Source organism: Sceloporus undulatus, chromosome 5 (assembly GCF_019175285.1).
Source record: "Sceloporus undulatus isolate JIND9_A2432 ecotype Alabama chromosome 5, SceUnd_v1.1, whole genome shotgun sequence".
NCBI classification, from domain to species: Eukaryota; Metazoa; Chordata; class Lepidosauria; order Squamata; family Phrynosomatidae; genus Sceloporus; species Sceloporus undulatus.
In genome coordinates this window covers 178,197,427-178,220,556 of record NC_056526.1, presented here as the reverse complement: position 1 = coordinate 178,220,556, position 23,130 = coordinate 178,197,427, and the positions used below count along the sequence as shown (strand labels likewise).

General features: G+C 39.6%; 1 protein-coding gene across 1 annotated transcript in view; it reads left to right on the top strand.

The window, feature by feature from the left end:
* Window positions 1-23,130, top strand: part of PTPN13 (protein tyrosine phosphatase non-receptor type 13) — a 181,365-nt gene that overhangs the window by 145,948 nt on the left and 12,287 nt on the right. The window contains exons 24-40 of the mRNA XM_042468450.1: window positions 113-256; window positions 4,987-5,080; window positions 6,035-6,120; window positions 6,767-6,929; window positions 9,031-9,245; window positions 9,435-9,533; window positions 11,884-12,248; window positions 12,698-12,872; window positions 14,017-14,175; window positions 14,945-15,119; window positions 15,231-15,441; window positions 16,302-16,372; window positions 16,918-16,979; window positions 17,777-17,903; window positions 18,945-19,079; window positions 21,161-21,240; window positions 21,781-21,836. Of these exons, the coding sequence (XP_042324384.1) occupies window positions 113-256; window positions 4,987-5,080; window positions 6,035-6,120; window positions 6,767-6,929; window positions 9,031-9,245; window positions 9,435-9,533; window positions 11,884-12,248; window positions 12,698-12,872; window positions 14,017-14,175; window positions 14,945-15,119; window positions 15,231-15,441; window positions 16,302-16,372; window positions 16,918-16,979; window positions 17,777-17,903; window positions 18,945-19,079; window positions 21,161-21,240; window positions 21,781-21,836 (2,417 nt within the window). The remainder of the gene's footprint in view (window positions 1-112; window positions 257-4,986; window positions 5,081-6,034; window positions 6,121-6,766; window positions 6,930-9,030; window positions 9,246-9,434; window positions 9,534-11,883; window positions 12,249-12,697; window positions 12,873-14,016; window positions 14,176-14,944; window positions 15,120-15,230; window positions 15,442-16,301; window positions 16,373-16,917; window positions 16,980-17,776; window positions 17,904-18,944; window positions 19,080-21,160; window positions 21,241-21,780; window positions 21,837-23,130) is intronic.

The following is a 23,130-nucleotide window of genomic DNA, read 5'->3' as shown; positions in this document are numbered from 1 at the left end:
ACCTTTATTTATAAAGCGCTGTAAATTTACTCTAAATTATTACTCTAACAGGCTATCCTTTTTCTTTTGCCCTCCCCCCCGCCACCCCAAATATATCTTTGTTTTTATAAAGGAGTCTTCCTTCATGAATTTGGCCAACTCAATGAATTCTAAAAAGTTTTCTACACCACCTCTTAAACCTGGAGATATCTTTGAAGCAGAACTGGTCAAAAATGAGAACGGCCTGGGAATAAGTGTCACGGTACTGTTTGACAAGGTTTTTAGATGTTTTCTCTTATTCTCCACATCAAGCAACCTGTTAAATATGTTTGGTTTACAGGAAAGCAGTGGACTTTAAAGAGATACTGTCAAGTAGTTGTCTGCTGTTAATCTTTAACCTCTCTCAATAGCCCTTGAGGTATCAAACATGCTTCTAGTTACATGTTTGTCAGTGTGTGGGATGTAGGGCTGGACCACATATCAAGAATGTTCCACACAGTCTATTAGACATAAGTTGGATTCTTCTTGGTGACTGGAATTACAGTGGTGCCTCAGGATACGAAATGATCGGGTTACGAAATTTCCGGGATACGAAAAAGTTGGATTGGCAAAAACTGTTTCGGGTTACGAAATATTTTTCGGGTTACGAAATTCATTTCGGCGCGAAATTCAAATGCTGCAAAGTGCAGCTATAGGCTTTCCAGTGCTAACGGAAAAGTGTTTCGGGTTACGAAATTTTCGGGTTACGAAAGGAATGGCGGAACGAATTAATTTCGTAACCCGAGGCACCACTGTACTTTTCCTGACATTGCATGAGGAGGCATCCAGCATCTCCTTACACAGTGGTTTTTCTAGGCTATGCAACAGTTGTCAGATAATGCCCCAACACAAATCATATACATACATACATATGCTCTGTGCCCATCTCCTTTATGCCACTGCTTAGCTGACTGCAATTCAAGCCATCCACAAGGATTCATTTTATACTGAAAACTGGCACGCATCACTGCTGTAAGATGAGCTGTAGATGATGCAGCAGGTTGTCTATAGCAGATGAAAGCATTCCAGTCCTTTAGCTGCTGGTTTCCAACATTCCTTCCCAGGAAGTGAAGTATTGGTCCCCAAACAACAAATTCTACCCAGACTACCCAAAACACCTGATTCCTGTGGCTGGATAATAGGATCCCTGGCCTGGGAGGTGAAGCCTTTGGCAGCACCAAAGGAAACTGAACTGTGTAGGTGTGACCCATCACCCATCACCCATCCTTATATTTAAAAGAACGGTATAAGCTGTTTTCTAAAACAGAGTTTTCTCCCAGGTCTGTGACAGATGAACTCTTTGATGCCACTGGACAACTATTAATGTTTGGCTATGATTCTAGAACACATCTGCCTCGCTTCACCTTTGGTTTCCCACACCTTAGTTATAAATACATTAAGCTGACAGAAGTTCACAGACTGCCAGCTTCAAATAGGACATTGTGTAAAGAATATCCCAGAAAAGAAAATACATAAAACATGCGACATCTGTCCATCTTATACATGTCTTTAAATACTTGTAAGGGTTTCTCCCCCCCCCCCCCCTCAAAAAAAATAGAAACTAAAAACACTGTCTTTTTTATATTGAAGCAACTTTTTATCTGCAAAAAATAAAATAACTTTCATAGAATGATAAATAAGATGAAAGCCAATAGCAAAACTGTAGAAATAAACTACTAATTGTTTACCAAACAACATCATGGTGCCTGATCAGGGTGGGAAAAGGTGTAATGGTACATGACAAATAATACAATACAATATGGGACAATAAAAATCAAGCTACATATCTATTAAAGTGGTAAGAGCAAACAGGAGAGGCCTTAAGGAAGAGTTATGATCCATGCCAGTACCATGGCATCTGGGAATCCTAATTTATTCAGGGAGGGAAAACAAATGAATCCTGAAGCACTCAAAGACTAAAAACTGTATTATGTGATTATTATAGAACAGAGTCCACTTAGTCAGATGCAGGAAGTTATCTTCAGTTTGTGTGTAAATTTAAAAATGATTCCAAACAACAGAGCTAAATAGCAAAGCAATCCAAAAAGTGCAGTATAAGATCATACAATTAAGGAATGCAAAATTAACAATACAATACTGATCTGCCAAATGTACTTGGAAATTTCTATATAGTTATTTATAACATTCACATTTATGTACTTCCTTCCTTGAAAGAACAATATTTCCCACACAGTAGTCGTAAGTCCATCATATCTTAATACGCATGTACTTTATATACAGGATCACAACTTATGTACCACACTAATACTATACTGAAAATGAATGGGAAGTGGGGGAAGACACTCATGCCCATATATGTAATATAGCTTGATTATGGTTGAGACTCTGCTCGTCCCTGCAGGGAAACTGCTGAATCAATGAATTATCTATCAGGATCATCAATGGTTTTGTTGTTGGTTTATACTGACATCTTGACAATGTCTCTAGAACAGTCAATATAGTTTTGTCATACATTCTCTGAGCTCCCTCTGCTGCTCACAAAGCAGAATGCTACCAAATAATTCTGCTTATCATAATTTAATTCAAGATTGCTGGGTTGTAACCTGGATGTTGCCTCTGTTGCTTTGAAAGTGCCAAGAAAATAGAAGGCACAGCTGTGTTTTCTGTTTCCATTCTTCTCCCAGCCCTTGATTCACGCCTTTTTTTAGTCCCATCTCTTGTAGCAAGCTGGGGCAGAAGACATTAAAGTTACTAGAGGGGGAATGGAGTAGAAAAACCTATAGCTATACCAGCTTTTGTTTTCTCAGGATGCTGAAACTTACATGTAGCATTACTGAATTGCAAGTCTGGCAATCTTAAATCTATTTTTGTATGTATTTCCAGTTTAAGAAAAATATAACCAAGCTGTATAACATCATTCATATCTCTATGCTGTGTAGCTACTTGACAGTGTCACTTTAAAGACAAACTTCAGAAATTGATATATGATGCCTTGTCCTTTGTTGCTGTTTTTGCCTGTTACTGCTTTTTTACAGCAATCTTTGGTTCACAACCCAAAGATTAGGTTTACGGATTGTACCCCAGAATGTTGGAAAGCCCTTTGGATCTGTAGAGTGGAGTAATAAATGCAAAGAGTTAGGCAAAGCAGGTTTATTCAAGAAAGAGAAGCCCAGGATATGCCCTGAGGCATTTGCCCAAGTTACCAAAAGTAACATCCATCTTAAGTTGAAATGGTTTGCAGTGAAAAGTATGTCATAGAGAAAAAAGGCCCTACTTCCTTGCAACACACTTCATAATTGTGCTCCATTGTGCTCACGTGGATTGCTGTTTCCATTCTGAACCTTAAAGCAATAGGTATTCTGCTGAAACAGTGCCGAAACATCTTACTTTTTCAGTCATGTAGAGAAATCTTCCCCAAACTAGCTACCACCATTGCCAGTCATAATGACAGGGATGATAGGAACTGAAGTTAAACACATCTACAGGGAACTAGGTTGCAGGAAGGTTGCTATACAAAGCTACCTGCAAGTGAGCTTACTGAATACACCAGGTAGTTTTCTTCCAGGTAACTATGTAAAGATTAAGCTTTTAGACTAACCTAAAAAAAGGTAGGGGGAGTAAATTCTTAAAATAAATACAGAATGAGTCTCCCTTATCCAAAGTGGGTAGAACCAGAAGTGTTTTACGGTTCAGATTTTTTTGGATTGTGGAATATTTGCATATACCTAATGAGATACTGTACCATAGAGATGGGACCCTAGTCTAAATATGAAATTAATTTATGTCTTGTGTATATTTTATACACATAGCCTGAAGGTAATTTTCAATAATTTTGTGCATGAGACATAGTTTTTGTACATTGAACCAAAGCAAAAGTGTCACTATCTCAGCCACCTATATGGGCAATTTTAGATTTTGTAGTATTTTCAATTTCAGAATTTTGGATGAGGGAAAGTCAACCTGTATTATGTTTCTGCTTAGAAAATTTGCAAAGCTCCTATTCTTGATTATTATTACCCTTGGCCCAAAATCACTGTCCAGGGATCACAGGTTGCTTTAAGTTGCCCAGTTTCCTCTGGTGGTGTTGTTTCCAATATTTTGTAAGAAGAAATTCAATAACTGGGTTGTTTTAATCACAGAGATCATACAGGAAAAGCTTTATCTATTAAAATTTTGTCTTGAATACTTTAGTTGAACGCAAGGGGTTGAAAACCTTTTTAATATTGGGGGAGAAAGGGTATGAGAACCTTAATAGTACCGGGGGAGATTGCACTTTGTGTTCCTTGGCTAAAGCTTTCCATTTTTCTATGCAGAGAAGAGGAAGGTGAAGCAAAGCACTTTCAGACAGACACACAGACCAGACAGTCCCAGATTTTGTTCCTGTTCTTTCTGATTTTATTTTGAATATCCATATGCATTTTGTGTAACCCAGAATATTTTCTGTCAGCTCCTGGTAGTCAGATTTTTTTTATATATATCAGCTCCCCATCTTGGTTTATTTTAACCCAGTATAAACTCAGAAAGAACAGGAATAAAATCTTGGACTTTTTAGTTAGTCTAGATATTCCCAAAACCACCCACTAAATATTTGGTTTTTTTCCACTGGGCTTTTCATAACTCAAGAGGAAGACTGAGTGCATGTTAATTTTCCTCTGTTTATATCATGTTTTGGAATTGCTGTAAGTGCATGATGCCTTCAGACAGGCAGATTCTCATGCTTTTGTTACATTCTTGATGGTTCTTTTCTCATACCTACAACTTGGGAACGGCTTATGTTTGCATCCATACCCTTTGCCTTGCAGTTCATCTTTCTGTTGGCAGTTGTTCACATGCGGCTTGAAGTGAATTGTCCTGTAATGCCATGAGTTTTCTCTTTGGCTGTTGCTTGAACTTGCTGATAACTTGCATGAGTGTTTTTTAGGTTCCTTAAGGAATTGCATTGGTATTCTGAGCTTTAGAGGTCTCACAATGTTAAAATCAGTGTGTGTTTAATATATTAATCTGTAGGGTGGCGTGAACACTAATGTGAGACATGGAGGACTTTATGTCAAGGCTATTATTCCAAAAGGAGCTGCAGAAGCTGATGGCAGGATTCAAAAAGGCATGTATAATCATTTCTTTTATCACACTGAAGTGTTGCAGGATATTGTAATCTTGCAGAGTCTTGAATATTCAGAATACTGAAAATATGAACAGTTAAAAGTTTAGCTTTTGAGAAAAGAAAGGCACAGATCCAAACACACTGCAGAAATAATCCAGTTTGAGACCACTTTAACTGTCCTGGATTCCTAAGGAATCCTAGGAATTGTAGTTTATTGTGGCACCAGAGCGCTCTGACAAAGAAGGCTAACATCTCACAGAACTACAGCTCCCAGGATTCCCTAGCATTGAACCAGGGCAGTTAAAATGGTTTCAAACTGGATTGTTTTTGCAGTGTGTTTTGGACCTTAGTCTTCCTTGATGGGCCTAACCTACCTAACCTAATTCTATGAATAACACTGAAAATTGTCTGACTCAAAAACAATTAGGTGATAGATTATTTATTCATGTGTGTTATGATTCATATCATTATATGATTCATATAATGATTCATTGTTAATTCTGATTTCTTTTGAGTATACTCTGGGTTGTTCAATTGATCAGTTTTGTCTGGATTGATTACATTCATTATGGAAGCATCATCTTAACCTTCAACATAGGCAACAAAATGTCTTGGACTAGCCTACGTGGTGGGTAATTACCATCACCCCTGTTTGAGAACCTCCCAGAGACATGTTGCTATCTGCTCTTGAAACTAGGATTCTGGACTACATGAGTCATTAATCTTCTCCACTGAGGTGTGTGTGTGTGTGTGTGTGTGTGCTTTTATGTTGTTTTTCCACTAGACATTTCTCCTACACAAGCCCTAAACTTTGGCTGTCAGTGGACATCCAACAGCAGACATGTTCAGTGGCTGTCAGTGGACATCCAGCAGCAGACACTTTCAGTGGATTATACCTAGCTTCTATATACATGCTTCCCTTTCTTCCTATAACAATTCATTATTGATTCCTAGGTGATCGTGTACTTTCTGTCAATGGGATTACTTTGGAAGGAGCCACCCATAAAGAAGCTGTGGAAATTCTGAGGAATACTGGCCAGGTAAGAGATGGTAGCTGTTCCTCCTTTCTTTGGGGCCATATTTCACGTTACATATTTAGGTCCTAGAAAGTCTCTTGCAGTAGAGCAAGAAAAGGAGCCATCTACTGCCACCAGGCACCATTCCATTCTCTGTGTGGAAGCAATGCCTTTTTACTCTTTAGGAGATGCTTTCCCTTATTAGGCAAAAGCGGTTGCAGCCAGGGTAAGCACAGGAATGGTGGTTTTTAGAAAGGTAGATTATGGTGGTGGTGCTGTTGTCCTCAGGAAGTGCTGTTGTCCTCAGGAAGTGTGCAGTGATTCTCTCGAGAGAAGCTAACACACACCTTTTTACATCCTTGAAGACAACAGCACCCCCACACCATCTGTCTTTCCATCGTCTATGATAAGGTGTGAACACATCTTTCAAGCCTCTTAGGTCATTTGTTTTTCCTTTTTATGCTTGTTTGGGTAGTTTTTGGTGAAATGGATTCCTTGTTTGGGGTTCCGGAAACAGGCAGAATGGGATTCAAATACATGAATGCCCTCCTAAGGTGGTTCTATATGGCCATCTTTTGAATCAGTCCTATATACTGGCCATCTCTTTATTTTCATGGCTAAGTGGTGTCCTTGTGATTTCATGCTAATGAATTAATTGTAATTTCTGCAGGAGGTTCATCTGGTGCTAGAAAAGGGGCAGCTCCCAACAGCCAGAGTCCAAGCTCCAGTTACACCACAGTGCACACCTCCAAACCAACTCAATCATGGTGGAACCCCTGAGAGACCTGTCAAGACAACTTTAAGTGCCAGAGAGTACAACTTTGTCACTGATGGTGAGATTCTGTGAGAATGCAGAGTGTGCTTGATTCTTAGAAAAAATAAGAAGAAATACAGTTCTCCCTCCATATTTGCAGGGGTTAGGGGAATGAGACCCCTGCAAATATGGAAAAATCTTGAAATACCCCCCACTCAGAAGCCAGTTAAAGGGAAGGGTGAGGGGTAAGAGGAGCAGGAGTGCGTGCTCCCTTTTTCCCCACCTTCCCGTCCCTTTAATTGGCTCCCTGGCCCTTCTCCTCCCCATCCTCTCTTTGGGCAGCCCAGAGAGAGGATGGGGAAAAGAAGGCAAGAAGTGCTTTGGCCCCTCCAAGACCCCTTTCCTCCTGATCCTCTCCTTGGGCATCCCAAGGAGAGGATCGGGGAGGAGAAGGCAAGAGGTGCCTTGGCCCCTCTGAGACTCTTCCCCTCCCCAATCCTTTCCTTGGGCTGTTCAAGGAGAGGATCGGGGAGGGGAAGGGTCTTGGGGGGTGGGGGGTAACCTCCTGCCTTCACCTCCCCGATCACTCCCTTGGCTTCCCAAGGAGATATCGGGGAGGGAAAAGGAGGAGGAATGCCTGCATTAGTGGCCTTGACCTTGCACATAATCGAAACCATGAATCTCAAGACAGCGAGTATGGAGAGCTGACTGTAGTCAATTTTTGTTTTTAAAATGTCCGTGATTTGATTTGAGGCTTAGCATGACATTGCAAAGAGTATGATGTTAAAGCGTGTCCACAAAATCACTTGTTTTTCTCTGTATTTGTTCACAATTATGTCCTACTTGCTTACCTGACTTCCTGTTCTAAATGTACATTGCTTCCTCTCCCCAATTTTTTTTTGGGGGGGGGGTTGCTTTTTGATCTCCAGCCTGTCTTACTTCAGCCTTGAAAAAGTGTTCTATCTTTTTCCAGTTGTTATCCCAAATTTATTTATTTTATTTGTTCCACTTACATTCCACTTTTCTCTTGAAATGGAATCCAAGACAACTTACAGTAGTTTAAAAAACATTAACAGCTAAAACATTGATTACAAAAGTTAAAGGAGAATTAAATAACAATATTATTAAAAACATGGTTAATTATTATTATTTTATTTATTTATATCCTGCCTTTCTCCCAGTATAGGGACTCAAGGCAGCAAACAGCAAATTTAAAATAGTACAATTTAAAAACAGTACAAAAGTTTAAAATATATAAATATAAAATTTAAAAACCATTTAAAAACACTTAAAACATATGCACCATATAATTTCATTTAAAGATTAAAGATTTTAAAAATACTGCACAGCATATTATACATATATACAACTCCAGAATTAAAATTCAAAGGGCCTTCCTAAATAAGAGCGTCTTTATTTGCTGATGGAAATTGAGGAGGAAGGAGACCAGCCAGACCTCCCATGGAAAGGAGATCCACAGCCTAGGAGCAGCCATGGAGAAGTCCTTCACATGTCCTCACCAAACATGCCTGTGAGGGTGGTGGGACTGTGAGAAAGCCAGAGTGTATCAGTTTGGTTTCTTCATTTGACACTCCATACATTTTAGTCTCACAGCTTATCAACATGGGAACTGGCCATGTCATCAGTCTCCATCTATTTAAAAAGCTTACCAATACACTTATGTATCTCTTTGTCTTTTTCTCAAAATTTATGTGGAGGGCACAGGTATTAAATTGTGAGTGAGCTTTTTTGTATGCATGTGTGTTGAATATGCCCCAAATAGGTCCAACATTTTGCTAGCTCCTTTAAATATTCACCAACCTCAGTGATCCTAGGCACCAGTTCAGTCCATGCATCTGAGGAAATGGATTACAAAAGCTTATGCTACAATGTCTTTCACCCAGTCTCAAAGGTGCTACAGCAGTAGTCCCCAAACTGTGCTCTTTAACGGATTTTGGACTGAGGCTTCTGGGAGCTGAAATCCAAAATCTCTTAAAGGGCACAATTCAGGGACCACTGTGCTACAGGATCCATTTGCATAATGATATTCCAGAATAACATGGCTATGTCTCTGAATTCCACCCTGAATGATGTGGAAGCCACTGGCTACCACCACAAACATCTTTGTATATGTCTTTATATGGTCCATGTGTATGTATATCTCAATGTTTCTTTTGCAGATAACACATTTGAAGTGAAGCTAGTGAAGAACAGTTCAGGCTTGGGCTTTAGTTTCTGCCGTGAAGACAGTGTTTCTCCAGAACAGCCAGGTTCCAGCATAGTCAGAGTCAAAAAGCTCTTCCCAGGACAACCTGCTGCAGAAAGTGAGCAGATCGAAGTTGGGGATGTCATCCTGAAAGTCAATGGCTCTTCTTTAAAAGGACTATCCCAGCAGGTTAGCATCTGTCTCTGTTTTTTTGGGGGGGGGGGGGGTTGTAGCTGGAGATCCTGCACTAAGCAAGTGGTTGGGCCTGATGGCCCATGAAGCCTCTTCCAGTTCTAGTGTTTGATTCTATGAAATCCTACTCTTAGAATTCATGATACTAAGATCTGTGCCTTGTTTTCAATCTCTTGACTTTTACAGGAAGTCATCTCTGTTCTCAGAGGAACATCTCCTGAAGTCACCCTTCTTCTCTGCAGACCACTCCCTGGAATATTGCCAGAAATTGACCCTTCTTTATTGGTAAGAATTATAGCACGGTTGGGAGGCAGTGGCTTAATAATAATAATAATAATAATAATTTTTTTATTTTTATACCGCCCTTCCATAGATCAGGGCGGTTGACAGCAAAATATCAAACAACATATACATCAGGGTTACAAACAATTACATACAAACAGAATAAAACCCCCGTTAGCCAGTCCTCTTTGCCACAGAAGAGGAAGGGAGGCCCACTGGACTTTAATCGGGGAATGCAAGCTGAAATAGAAAGGATTTTAGGTCCTTTCTAAATTGGGCCAGGGAGGTGGCCGAGCGGAGCTCTGTGGGCAGCGTGTTCCAAAGGGCTGGGGCGGCAATGGAAAATGTCTTCCTCGCGGTGGAGGTCAACCTAGCCCCTGGCACCTTAAGTAGTTGCTGCCCAGATATTCTGAGGGTGCGGGACGGAATGTACGGGGAGAGGCGGTCCTTCAGGTATCCTGGGCCCAAGCCATTTAGGGCTTTATAGGTCATCACCAACACCTTATATTGTGCCCGGAAGCGAATAGGCAGCCAATGCAGATCTTTAAGCACCGGTGTAATATGGCTGGCCCTGGAAGTTCCAGTGACCAGCCTGGCTGCCATATTCTGTACCATTTGTAGCTTCCGGGTTTGGTATAAGGGTTGCCCCATGTAGAGTGCGTTGCAGAAATCCAATCTCGAGGTTACCAGAGCATGTACTACCGTTTCAAGGTCCCTCTGGGCCAGGTATGGGCGCAGCTGGCGAATAAGTCGAAGCTGATAACAGGTGTTCTTGACCGTCGCATTCACCTGAGCAGTTACGACACTAACTCTGACGACCACAAGGTTGCCAATCAGCAGTTTGAGATCCAAGCACCATGTGACGGAGTGAGCTCCCATCACTAGTCCCAGCTTCTGCCAACCTAACAGTTTGAAAGCATCTAAAAGTGCAAGTAAATAAAGAAGTACCACTTTGGGCAGAAGGTAACAGCATTCCATTTAGTCACGCTGGCCATCTTAGTTTAGTAATAGAGGTGAGCACCACCCTTGACGGTCGGACATGACTAGACAATCATGTCAAAGGGGAAACCTTTTATAGAAGACCTTTTTCTGATGTAGTGTGAAAAAGCTGTCAAATGTTGATAACTTAGTTTGAACAAAATGTACACTTGTCATAATCCTAATTCTTACTACAGAATAAGTTATAAAAAATGCAAATGTTGTGTGTGACACCATCTGCAAGGACAAAAATAGCCCTTTATGAACAGAGATGATTCATTGTCCATGCAGTAATTAAACAGATGCAGAGGACCTAGGGTTAATAACTGCACCACTATGTTGTTTGTACCAAATTACAATATTGGGTGTATTCACCACATTTTAAAATCTTAAAATCTCTGGGAAATATTTGCTGGTCTAAACAACAATAACAAAATACGTTTGTTGTGTTTCTTTGGATTAGATTCTAACCAGTGATTCCTTTTGTCTCTATGTATATATTGGTGGGCTGCCTTCAAAGGTCTATACATGGCTTGAGAGGATTGCAGCAGGCCTATTGATTTGCTTTGACAAGTCTTCACCATTACTCTTTGCTTAGATGGTTGAATCTTTCTGCAAACATTTAGAAAAGGTCAATTGACATGAGGATAAATGCATTTCAGAAGCTACCATTTGCCTTGGGGAAAATAATCCCTTATAGGTGGCGGTGAGGAATTATCCCCGTTCCCACAAATACATGCTTCAGAAGATTCGTTTTCCTCAAGTCTACAGCTGAGAAGATGTGGGTAAATTCCACCTTCACTTCTACTCTGATCTTAACTGTCCCTTTCCCCATGCTATTGCCAAATTGCATACAAATATAATGTATATAAGATTACCATATTACATACAAAAATCTGTTCACATTTGATCTTCAGTTTGTCATTCTATGCAGTTGGGCTGAAAATTCCTCCAACCCTGTCAGGCTATGAGCTATAAATTAAGGAGACAGAAGATGAGGAAAAAGACAGGAGAGCAGAAGTGTGAAATATTACAAAACACTGAGCCTCATTATAGTTGAGAAATACATTTAGGACGCTGAAAATTGAGTTGACCTCCCCACCCCACCCCACATACACACCTTCTCCAGGTCCATTAAACCTCACTGTCTCAACAAAGGTTAAGGCTAAGATGCTTACCAACATGAGTATTCGATGCAGTATTTTTATTTATTTTGCTTTCGTATAAACCAATGCTTGTCATTGCCAATCAGTTATAAAAAGTGTTGATATTTGTACATTAAGATTTTCCAGTATACTGATGGGAGTTACAGATGATAGCATTGTTTGTTTTTCTGTCAGTGGAAAAAATAATTTTTGATTTATTTTATTTCCAGACCCCTATCCATTCCCCAGCACAAATTTTCCCTGAAATCAACAAAGGAAATGCTCAGTCATTTCACGGAGATCATGATGAGAGCTCTGATGAAAATGAAGCCACAGACAAAAGCAAGAAGCGAATCAAGTCTCCCTCCCGGAGAGACAGCTACAGTGACAGCAGTGGAAGTGGAGGGGAAGAGCTTGTTGCAAACACAACCCAAATGGCAGGCAACAGGTGGAGCTCTGCTTTGTACCAAACTCCAAACAAATCAGCAGCTCAAGTACATAGTCCTTATGAAATGCCCTGTGACCAAGAAGAAGCTCTTCGCACAGTATATCATTCTTCTCATGAGTCACCTAGGAAACCAGAAACAGAGGACAGGCATGTTTGTTTGGCACATTTTACTGGATTTTTTCATTTATATACAGGTTGAGTCTCCCTTATCTAAACTGTTTGAGACCATAAGTGTTTTGGATTTTGGATTTTGGAATACTTGTACATAATGAGATATCTTGGAGTCAGGACCCACGTCTAAACACAAAATTCATTTATGTGCACATTTTTTGCATAAAATGATCAAAAAGCAAAGGTATCACCATCTCAGCCTCTCAGGAAAAAGTTTTGGATTTGGGATTTCAGAATTCTGGATAAGGGAGACTCAATTTGTTATCTTGTTGCTCTTTCCCAAGACATTTAACATGTAAAGCATGACTACTGGCCATGCTGGCTGGGGAATTCTGGGGGTTGTATTCTGAAAAGGTTGCATTCCTCAAATCTGACCCTGGGCATCTTGGAGCTAACCAAAGGTTTCTTCTTTTTTGGTCCATTAGTAATCCTCCATCTTCTTTGCTGATGGATTTGCCACCAATCCAAAGCTGTAGAACCGTCACACCTAGTTCAACAGAGGAGAAATACAGCAGTTCTGTCTCTGAGCTTACAGCACCACAGGAAGGCCTGGTATCGCTTTTCAACCAGCTTGAAAAACATGTTGATGAATATGAACCAGTAATTTTCCACATTTCTTCTTGTAGTAGAGTGCATGTTTGTGTGTGTTTCTGAGATTGCACAAATGCAACACACCACAGAAGTTACATTGTTGCTGTGCAGTGTGGGGTTTTGTATTACAACTCTGGTAATTTGAACATTATATAGAAGTAAGATGGAAGATTTCTTCTATTCATAGTAACTGCACAAGCTGCCTTATGCTGGGTCTGGCCACTAGTGCATCTAAGCACACTGTTATACTAACTGATAGAGGCTTTCAAATTTTTCAGACAATTGTTGCCCCTCAGCCCTATTTTGGAAATTGAATTTAGGGCCTTCTGCTTGTAAGTGTTTGCTCCATGGTGGAGCTATGCACATTCCCCAAAAAATAGATCTAGAATTCTCTGTTGCCCTAAAGGGACGTCTTCAGCTTTTCTATTTGAAGTTAAAGGCAGGTTTCAAAAATGAAACTGAGGTCCTTATATCACTCAGAGACTTGCCAAAATGTGAGCATAATTCATAGGAAGCTGCTTTATACTGGGTGAGACTTTCAATCTATTTGTCCCTATATAATCCATGCTAATGGACAACAACTCTGCAGGTTTCAGACAGGAGCCTATCTTAGACCTATCTGGAACTACAGGATCTTTGGCATGTACTGTACTATTGAACCTCTGTCCTTCTCTTCAGAATGCCAGTGGTGGACTGTATTTTCAATACCCTCCGAAGTCTTCTGCATGAAAGTTTGCTGCACTTATGCAAATGCATCAAAGAGACAGATTTAGTATAATCCACAGTTCTTGCAATGTTACCTTAACCACATGCCAGAAATGCTTTTTGTATTGACCATTCTGAAGTTAGATTCTAAACCAGCAGCAGCAATCTGAAATGGTATATGTGGACTTGTATTAACTTAGTCAGTTTAACATGCAAAAAGGTTTATCAGTACACAAGCAAAGTTTGAAGGAAGGTGTCTTAAAAGCCACACTGATGCTAGAGTAAGAAAGCATTTGTTGGCAACCTAAGCTAACAATTGAAATGAGGAGAAGCTGTGAGAAAGAAATGGCTTTGAAGGAAGAGGTGAAGGTAATTTGATGGTATTCAAGAGGGTGAGTTTGAAGGCATTTTTCTGGTCCTGTAGTGAAATATCCCATTTTTATTGCAGGAGGTGGAGCTCCATGTGGTGCTAACTAAATCGGAAAAGGGCAGTCTTGGTTTCACAGTTACCAAAGGTAGTGACAACGTTGGCTGTTACATCCATGATGTCATTCAGGACCCTGCCAAAAGTGATGGGAGATTACGACCTGGAGATCGCCTGATCAAGGTGAGGCAGAATTCAAATCTTGGAGTGTTTTGGTTTCTTCATGTTGCAAAAACGGGTTCAGAAGAAACCACCCCCCATTCACCCCCCTCCATTCTTGCTTTGACACTGGGTTGGTGCTATGCATTGTTGCCATTTTACTTCTTATAAGCTGCCTTGAATATATTTTTATGAAAAGTTGTGAGATATAAATTTAATATAAAAGCTTATGATGATGTTCCACTCTCAACTATGATTATTGGCTACTGATGAACTATTTTTTAGAGAGTGGTAAATTTAGTATTAGTGTGTTATTAATTGTATTTGTATTATTGTATTATTTTATTGATGTAATTCCGCCTCAATCCTTGGGAGAGGTAGGAAATATAAATAAACTTTATTAAAATGAGCTGATTGTCTCTAGGAGGATTTGGGACTATGGGGCAAGTATTCTAGCCTAGAGTGCATGTAATTCTGTTTTCCATCCACCAGCTTTAGTATTTTAGGAACTAAGGAAACACTTCCTTTGAACTTTAAGTACCCTGGTCCAAAACACTTGATGTCTGACCTCTGTGCATTGGACTGCAGCTCCCATTATTTTCTATATCTGTTAGGTTAGATGGTTGGCTCTCTAGTCCAACATGTCTGGAGGGCACCATGTTTGGGAGACTATTACTGGAGAGTTTTACTGGCAAGCCATTATTTTGCTTTCTGGAAGTGTTTGTTAGCTTGTTTGAATTTGCATTACATTTAAGATACTTAATTCACTCTCTTTTTCCATTTACTTTCATAGGTTAATGATACAGATGTCACTAACATGAGCCACACGGATGCAGTCAGTTTCCTCCGAGCTGCTCCAAAGATTGTCAGGCTGGTGCTTGGACGTGTTTTGGAGTTACCCAAGATACCCATGATGCCACATCTGCTGCCTGACATTAGCTTAACTTGCCATAATGAACAACAACTGGGTAATCCAAAATTTTAGGGATATGCCACTAAATGGAAGCCGAACCAGTCTGCCTTTTTTGTAAAAGTAAATAATGAAAAAGACATGCACATATCTCTTTTCTTTTCTCCAGGCATCTCCCTTGCAGGTGGCTATGACAGCCTTTATCAGGTGGCGTATATTAATGATATCAGTCCCAAATCTGCAGCAGACATGGAGGGAACTCTCCGTATCTTGGATGTCATCCATTACATTAATGGGTTCAGCACTCAAGGAATGAGTTTGAAAGAAGCAAAGAGGATGCTGGAGATGTCCCTTCCAACAGTGATACTGAAAGGAACAAGGTATTTTCTAGGAAACTGTGCTAACCCAACATTGTGTAATGGATAAAGTATTGGGCTGAGGCTTACAAGATAAAGGTTCCAATCCCAAATGAACTATGAAACCTACCAGATGATATTGAGCCAGTCACTTTCTCTCAGCCTCACATATGGTGAGAAAGAGGAGGAGTGCATATACTGCTTAGAGTTCATCAGTGGCAAGGTGGGATATAAATGTAACTAATAAATGTTGCTAAATATAAAGGTATTATTCCTGCATTTTTTTGTTCCACAATGCAGTTGAAGATGGCATTCAGTCTCCATCTTGGCTGGATACAATCTAAGGCTAAGGTAGAGACAACCAAGTCAGTATAGTTGCCGGTTTAATGCATTACTTAAAGAACCAAGCAGAGAGACAGTTAAATAGTTGCTGTTAAAATAAAATAAATGAACAAATAATTGCCTAATTAAACTAAATCTTAAGATTCTTGCAACTATTGAGGGCAATTCATGCAAACATGGCAACTTGAGCTTCGAATACAAAGACTTCATGGGTTCTGTTTGTACTGTAGTTAATAATCTGTTGACAATATTGATGACTGAGCCAGCACGGTGTAGTGGTTTGAGTGTTGGACTAGGACATTAGGAGAGCAGGGCTTCAAATCCCCTCTTGGCTATGGAAACCTACCAGGTGATTTTGGGCAAATCACACTCTCTCAGCCTCAAAGGAAGGCAAGGGCAAACCCTCTGAAAAAATTCTGCCAAAAACAACTAGTGATAAATTTGTCTTAGGTTTGCTATTGGTCAGAAAAGACTTGAAGGGACACAACAGCAACATTTTGAATCCGTCGCACACACTGAACAGAGTTTCTTGTTTTTTTCAGAGATGGTCACCCAGTGTTTCCAAAAACTAAAGATCCTGATAGCTGTAGCTTGAATTCAATCAAACATAATGGTAAGGATATATCTTTGACCCTAATCATTATCCATTAATGGTCAGACACTGGATCAGTAATGATTTAGGCTTAATACATTGCTTGCTCCAGTTAGAGTAAGCCCACTCAATCAATCACTGAATGGCAAACCCCCATTGGTTTAGTGGGTCTAGTCTAGTAGGATCTAGTAATTGGATTTAGATGCTAACATTGTATTGGTACAGACGATTTCTCAAAAAATGTCCTGCTGATTAAGCTTAAATCACATTGGAAAAATTACTGTTATTCTTAACTATAACTCTCAGAGTGCATCAGCCAGCATGGCAATTAAATATATTGCTAGAGGGATAGAGAAAATTGATAAAAATAAATAGTCCAAAAAAATAACATTTCCACCTCTGGAATGGATACAAATGTTTCAAACACTTGAGAATGAGGTGATAAATGAGGTTTTCATTGCAAATCTGTGATCCTATGAAATGTTTTTTTTTAAAAAAAAAAAGAATTATACTGACAAATAACAACTTCTTTCTTCCTCCCCCACCCTCCTGGTGCTGTTTTTCAGGGCATTTTCATGGGAAAACATATGGTAAATCAGAAACAGGATATGATGTGTGTGTGCCCAAGGTAAGTAACCAGAACAGTCAAGTTGGGCCCACACTTACAACTGTGGCAGAAGGAGTTGTGCCTCAGTAAAAGTATCTGTTTATAGAGGAACAACTTGGCATAGGACACATTTAGGCTGATGGTGCTCCTGTGAGTTTACATGCTATGGTGGTCTTCAACTTGTCAACAGCTGGTTGAGAAGTAGAACCTGGCAACTTGAGGTCTGTTTCCAAGCGTCCTTGCACTTAGAGTTCTGGAATAAATTGGTGGAGTCCTCTCACCTTTCAGACCAGAGATTAAACAGCTCACAAACAGGATGCACTCCATGTTCCGTTTAGGAGAAGAGGAGGAAACAAAATGGAAGCAAATCCTGGCCCAACGTTTGAGGACACCCCCAACAACCCAGTGAATGCAAGCCAGATTTGATCTTTGGTGTACCATTATGCCTGAGCCTTCTTACTTAGGGCCATGAGTAACTGACCTATACCTTGTCAGACAACTGGTTGTCTTATGCTGACTGGCAGCAGCTCTCTAGAATTACAGAGAACTATCTTTTGTATGCTCTGTGGCTCCTGTAATATTCTGGGACAGTTCAGACTGTTTTGGCAAAAATCAACCTATACATTTAATAAATGAATCAGAGCTTGGGAATATAACATTTTGGGGCTATAACTCCCAGAATTCCCTAGGTACCATGCTTTTATGCCATACTGGGCTGAGGGATTTTAAGAGTTGTAGCCACAAAAATTAACTTCACCAAGCTTTAAATGAAGTGAATAAATGCATTATTTATGTAAAGCCTTCTTTGTTTTAATTAGATTAATGGTGAAATGAACAATAACCATCAGGCAAAAGGACCAGCGCATGTCACCGTATCTCAAGAGCTGTCCTCATGTAATGCTACTAGTCACATCTCTGATTTTTCCAAGTACAGTAACAACTCAGGTAAGAACTGTGCACTATAATAATATATAGTGTGAGGATTGCTGCTCTTACTCTTGTTCTTCAGTTTGTTATTTCCTTATATTCTTAGTTTTTTGTGGGTTTTTCGGGCTATGTTCTAGAAGAGTTTCTTCCTGATGTTTGGCCACATAGCCCAAAAAACCCACAAAAAACTATGGATGCCGGCCATGAAAGCCTTCGACTTCCCATATATTCTCTTTTTAAATTGTTTTGTCTGCCTCAATGTAATTACCAAATGATTAAAATATAATTGTTATATTTAATGATTTATATAATGCTTACATGACCTTCTAAATGTTGCTGAACTCTGTTCCCATCAGCCCTAACCAACCTAGCTAGTGGTAAGTTATAATGGGAGTTGCAGTTTAACAACAGCAAGGGCCAAACTTGCTCCAGAGAATAAATCCCTTTCCCTAGGACCTTATAAAACCTATTTCTTTATTCCAGAGATAACAGGAATGGGGTGGAAACATAGAGAAAGAGAAATAAGGAAAATTGAGCAAATGTAGCTTCAAGCCCACTTAGATTTGGCCCAGTTGGTCTGCTGCTGTTCTTTTAGAGGCTTCCTATTCAAATGTTGGCAGGTTCATCTTTTCTTCATGTTATGGAGATAATCATGCTGTATGTTAATTGCTTCGGATCAGGTTATTGTTAAAGGAGAAGATGCAGAAGATGGCAGTCTTACATTTTGTTTATCCACACACCCATCCCAATCCCCAAGACATAATGGCTGCTCTTACACATTCTACTGGTGCAGCTGCCAAGAAGAGATTGGAATCTTAAGCAGACTGAACTATTAATTTATGCTTAGATGAAAGAGGAAAGCTTCACAAAATATGTTTTGAGTTTAATTTGTTTTCACTACCCCATAGTTAAGATTAATTTCAGTTTATCCAGGTGACAGGTTTTTGACCTCCTAACTTCTTGAAAGTACAAATACTGTATTTTTCTTTTTACCAGGAAGTAAATGAATCTGTTGAATGTACTTATTTTATTTTTTTTATTTGTTATTTTTATTTTAAGTGGAGATACAAGATGAGGATTCTTATGATGAGGATGATCCTAATGAAGTCATCCAGTACCTTTTAGATGTTGTAGATGAAGAAGCCCAGAACCTGCTAAACCGCAGTAATGCTACATCTGGGAATCATCCGCCAGGTAAGGTCAAGAAAATACTGCATGCAAATAAGAAGCATCATAAATTACTAGTACAGACCATTTCAGGATTTATGTGTGGGTTTAGAACATTAATTTTTATGAGGGCTGAAGCACATTTTCTTATTGGGCCATAGTTACATGTAATGCAGAGGCCTTCTTACTGCTGGTTTCATTTGCTTGTTCTTTAACTTAATGGAATGCTTTGTCTCTCTAAAATTGCTGACAAATATGACCAGTATTGCTTAAATTAATACATTCATAGATTCTTTGACCTGTGCCAATTAATGCTATCATTTCTTCAACTTGCACAGCTATAGATCTAAAAGTGCAGACTCTGTTTTTTTAAAATAGCTTGGAAAATAAATTCTGCTGTGTAGTTTAAAGTACTTGTGTCAGTCTTGTGAAACTGCATCATTTTTCTTTGAAGAAAAGACCTTGTGTAGTATTGTAATGGCACCAGAGAGTTCCTCCTGGCTCATCTTTCTTTTTTCAACTGGGCATTTGTCTCACATATTTTAACAGCACTTTGAGTCTTGATGGTTGCTGCACTGAATCTCATAGCTGATTTATTGAAGTTTATTGTGAATCTCTTGGCTTTTTAATCTTTCATCGCATCCAAATTATTGGGACATGTTAGCCATGACTAACTTTAATACAGTGGTACCCCGGGATACGAAATACCCACGTTACGAAATTTCCGGGATACGAAAAAATCCCATAGGAAATAACTGTTCCGGGTTACGAAGGTTATTTCGGGTTACGAAGAAAATTTTGGTGCTTTTCGGCGCTATTTCACACGAAATCGCGGCTTTTCCCCATTAGCGCCTATGGGTTTTCGGCTTGCGAAGGCTTTTCGGGTTACGAAAGCGGCGGCGGAACGAATTAATTTCGTAACCCGAGGTACCACTGTACAGTAGGCCTTTTGTATCCATGAGGGATAATCAAATGCCTTATATAAAATGAATGATATGCAAGGTTGGGGAGAGATGCAAGGATGGAAGAGATTGGGGATCTGTGAAATTGTGAGAGATGTGGATTCATCCGGAGCACTATGCTTGATTTCCCATCATTTCAGAGATCCTCAGTTTCTCTCCAGCTCTCATTTCTTGCATCTCATTTGTTTGCTACTTTTGAATCTGTGGTGGCTGCAGATACGGGGCCCACAGATACAGAAAACCAACTGTAATTTCAGAAGGAATGTACATGACCACAATACTCTGGCCAAACCAAGAGAACTATATAAATGCCTATTTGAGATTTCCCCCACAAAAAAACTTTAACACAATTTATCTTCTATGTTTTGCCAAGAGTCTCCCCCCCCGCCCGCCGCCACCCTTCTCTCTAAGACCCAGTTAGCAGACAGCCTTAGTAATGGGCACATGGATGAATGCTTAAATCTTTTGTGAGCAGGTATAAATAGAAGCTGCCTTCAGGTTGAGAATGACAGCTTGGTATTTGCAGAGATTCAATAGTGTAGAATCCTGAAATACCAAGAATTTAGGCACAGGTTTCACATAGAGGATGCTGTGTGTGTTATATGCCTTCAAGTCATTTTTAACTTATGGTGACCCTAAGGTGAACCTATCATGTTTTCGTTGCAAGATTTTTTTCAGAGGGGTTTGCCTTTGCCTTCCTCTGAGACTGAGAGACTGTAACTTGTCCAGATCTTTCCTTGGCTGAGCAGGGATTCAAACCCTGGTCTCCAGAGTTGTAGTCCAACTAACCATACTGACTCTCAGAGGATATTCTCCTCTTCAGATTATCACTGTTCATGTGAAGACAGCCTGAGCAAATGAGATAGAATTAGCCTGCTCCTTCTCATCATGTCTTCTGGTTAACATCATCCTAAAATTTTGATGGGTACTCTATGTGGAACATCTAGATGTTTTCCAAATTAAGCCCATTGATATACATGTCTTTGTGAGTTGTGTGATAAGCACATATTCACCTGATACAATCCAACATCACCATCACAGTGTTTGTCTTCTAATGACATAAATTAGTGCATGCTGTCAAAGATAAGCAGGCTTCCTTTGGGTGCTGGTCTTTTCTTGCAGCTTCTTTTTTCTCTCTCTCTACAGAGGCAAATGGGAAAGTTTCAGAAGAGAAGTCAGAAGACACTGATTGCGATGGGTCATCTTTGCCTGAAGATTTCCCTGAGGTGAAATAAATGTGGTGATGATCATGGCATTATTATTATTTCCAAGCAGATTAATACCAAATGGCTCAGATATTCTAACTCCCTTCTGGAGCATCTTGTTCTTAGAAGGGTCTATACTCTGTCCCTGTCCAATTTTCTTTTACCTTCTTGCCTTTTTTTGAGTGGTGCAGTTCTGCAGCAAAGTTATCTTCCATTTGCCCATTTCATCCTGCTACTTTTGCTGTCTCTTGAAAAAGCTAGGTGTTCAAAAGCAGATAAATAATGAAATAAAAATGAGTTGGGACAGATATTCATTGGTCATAAACCACTCCTGCATGTCTACAGTTAAATAAATGTGCCCTGAAGCAAATCAAAATAGTATTGAAATTTCAGCAGTCTTCCAGGTCTACATTCAGTCAAAATGCTCCTCTTTTGCTAGAAGTAGTCAATTATTGAAATGCAGGGAATTGGTTCTCCCACTTATCCCCCAACTTTACCCCTCACCTGTACTGCGATTTTTTGTCATTCATTACAAACATTTTGACCTGCTTTTTCCCTTAGCCACCCCAGCTAAATGGCTGTGAAGATCACAACAATGGCAGAAGAATTTCTGAAAGGTGAGCTCATTCATGGAACTATATACAAACATCTGAAATGCTGGCCTTAACTTTCTGTGACCACTCAGTGTCCCAGGGCACCATAGTATCCTGAAGACAGATAATATATCCCTTAACTTCAGTGTTGGGCAGGATGTTGGCCTCCAGATATTTGTTGGACTGCAGCTGTCATCAGTCTTAACCAGTATCATCAGTGGTGAGCAAAGCTAGAAGTTGTAATCCAACAACATCTGGAGGGGTGTATGATTCCTACCATCATATAGGACAACTGAACAGTGAGATAAAATGGTGTGTTCACATTGAGATTGGAAGATTATACCTTCTAGAGTGCACAGCAAATCACAAGCCCTTGCAGAGGGGGTTCTGAGATCCAGATATGGACACTAGTGATTCACTTCGGTTGACAAGATGTTCCAGACCGGGGCTGCCTATTTTTAATCATAGTTACTTATTTTACCAGTCAAGAGATCAGGCCAGTTTCATAACATTAAAACACCATCACAGGCATATCTCTTCCAGGCTATTTCATAATAGATTCCCATAATCCACTGAACTCAGTGAGGAAACTCTGTTCACTTGGCTGTACACCACTTTACCTAACAACCTCAATCCAAAACAGCATTAAACTATCTTAAGCCCATTGGAAAAAATTACTGTATCTCAAGCTTAAGCATGGCTCTCTATGATGGATCATAGCCTCAGTCCAATTGTTAATTCCAGAGTAGACTCACTGAGAATGTTATAAATCAGCATGTACATAAATTCCAGACAAGGTACAAAGCATTAGTTATTAGCTTTTAGACCCTACATGGTTTCAGTCCAGGTTACCTACGGGATCGATTTCTACCATATAATCCACCCTGTACACTCAGGTCTTCTGCGGGACATTTACTCCAGTCATCCTTGACTAGGTTAGCAAATAGCAGCTATCACTCTAAGGACTTTTTCTTCAGCTGCCCCTGGACTGTAGAATACACTGTCTGAATTTAAAACAGCTTTAAAAGCCAGTCTCTTATGGCAGGCCTATCCAGATGATTTTTACATTGTGAATTTTAAATTAAGAGTTTTAAATTAAGGACCGTTTTAATATGTATTGATCTTATATGTTCTTTTAAAACTAATGTTATGTATTTTAACTGGTTTCTGTGTTTTAACCGTTATTATGTGTTTTTAACTGATATGTACTATATTTTAATCTGTTGCTGTCCCCCCCCCCCAATCTATGGGGAGGAGCAACTAAGAAATTATTATTATTATTATTATTATTATTATTATTATTATTATTATTATTATT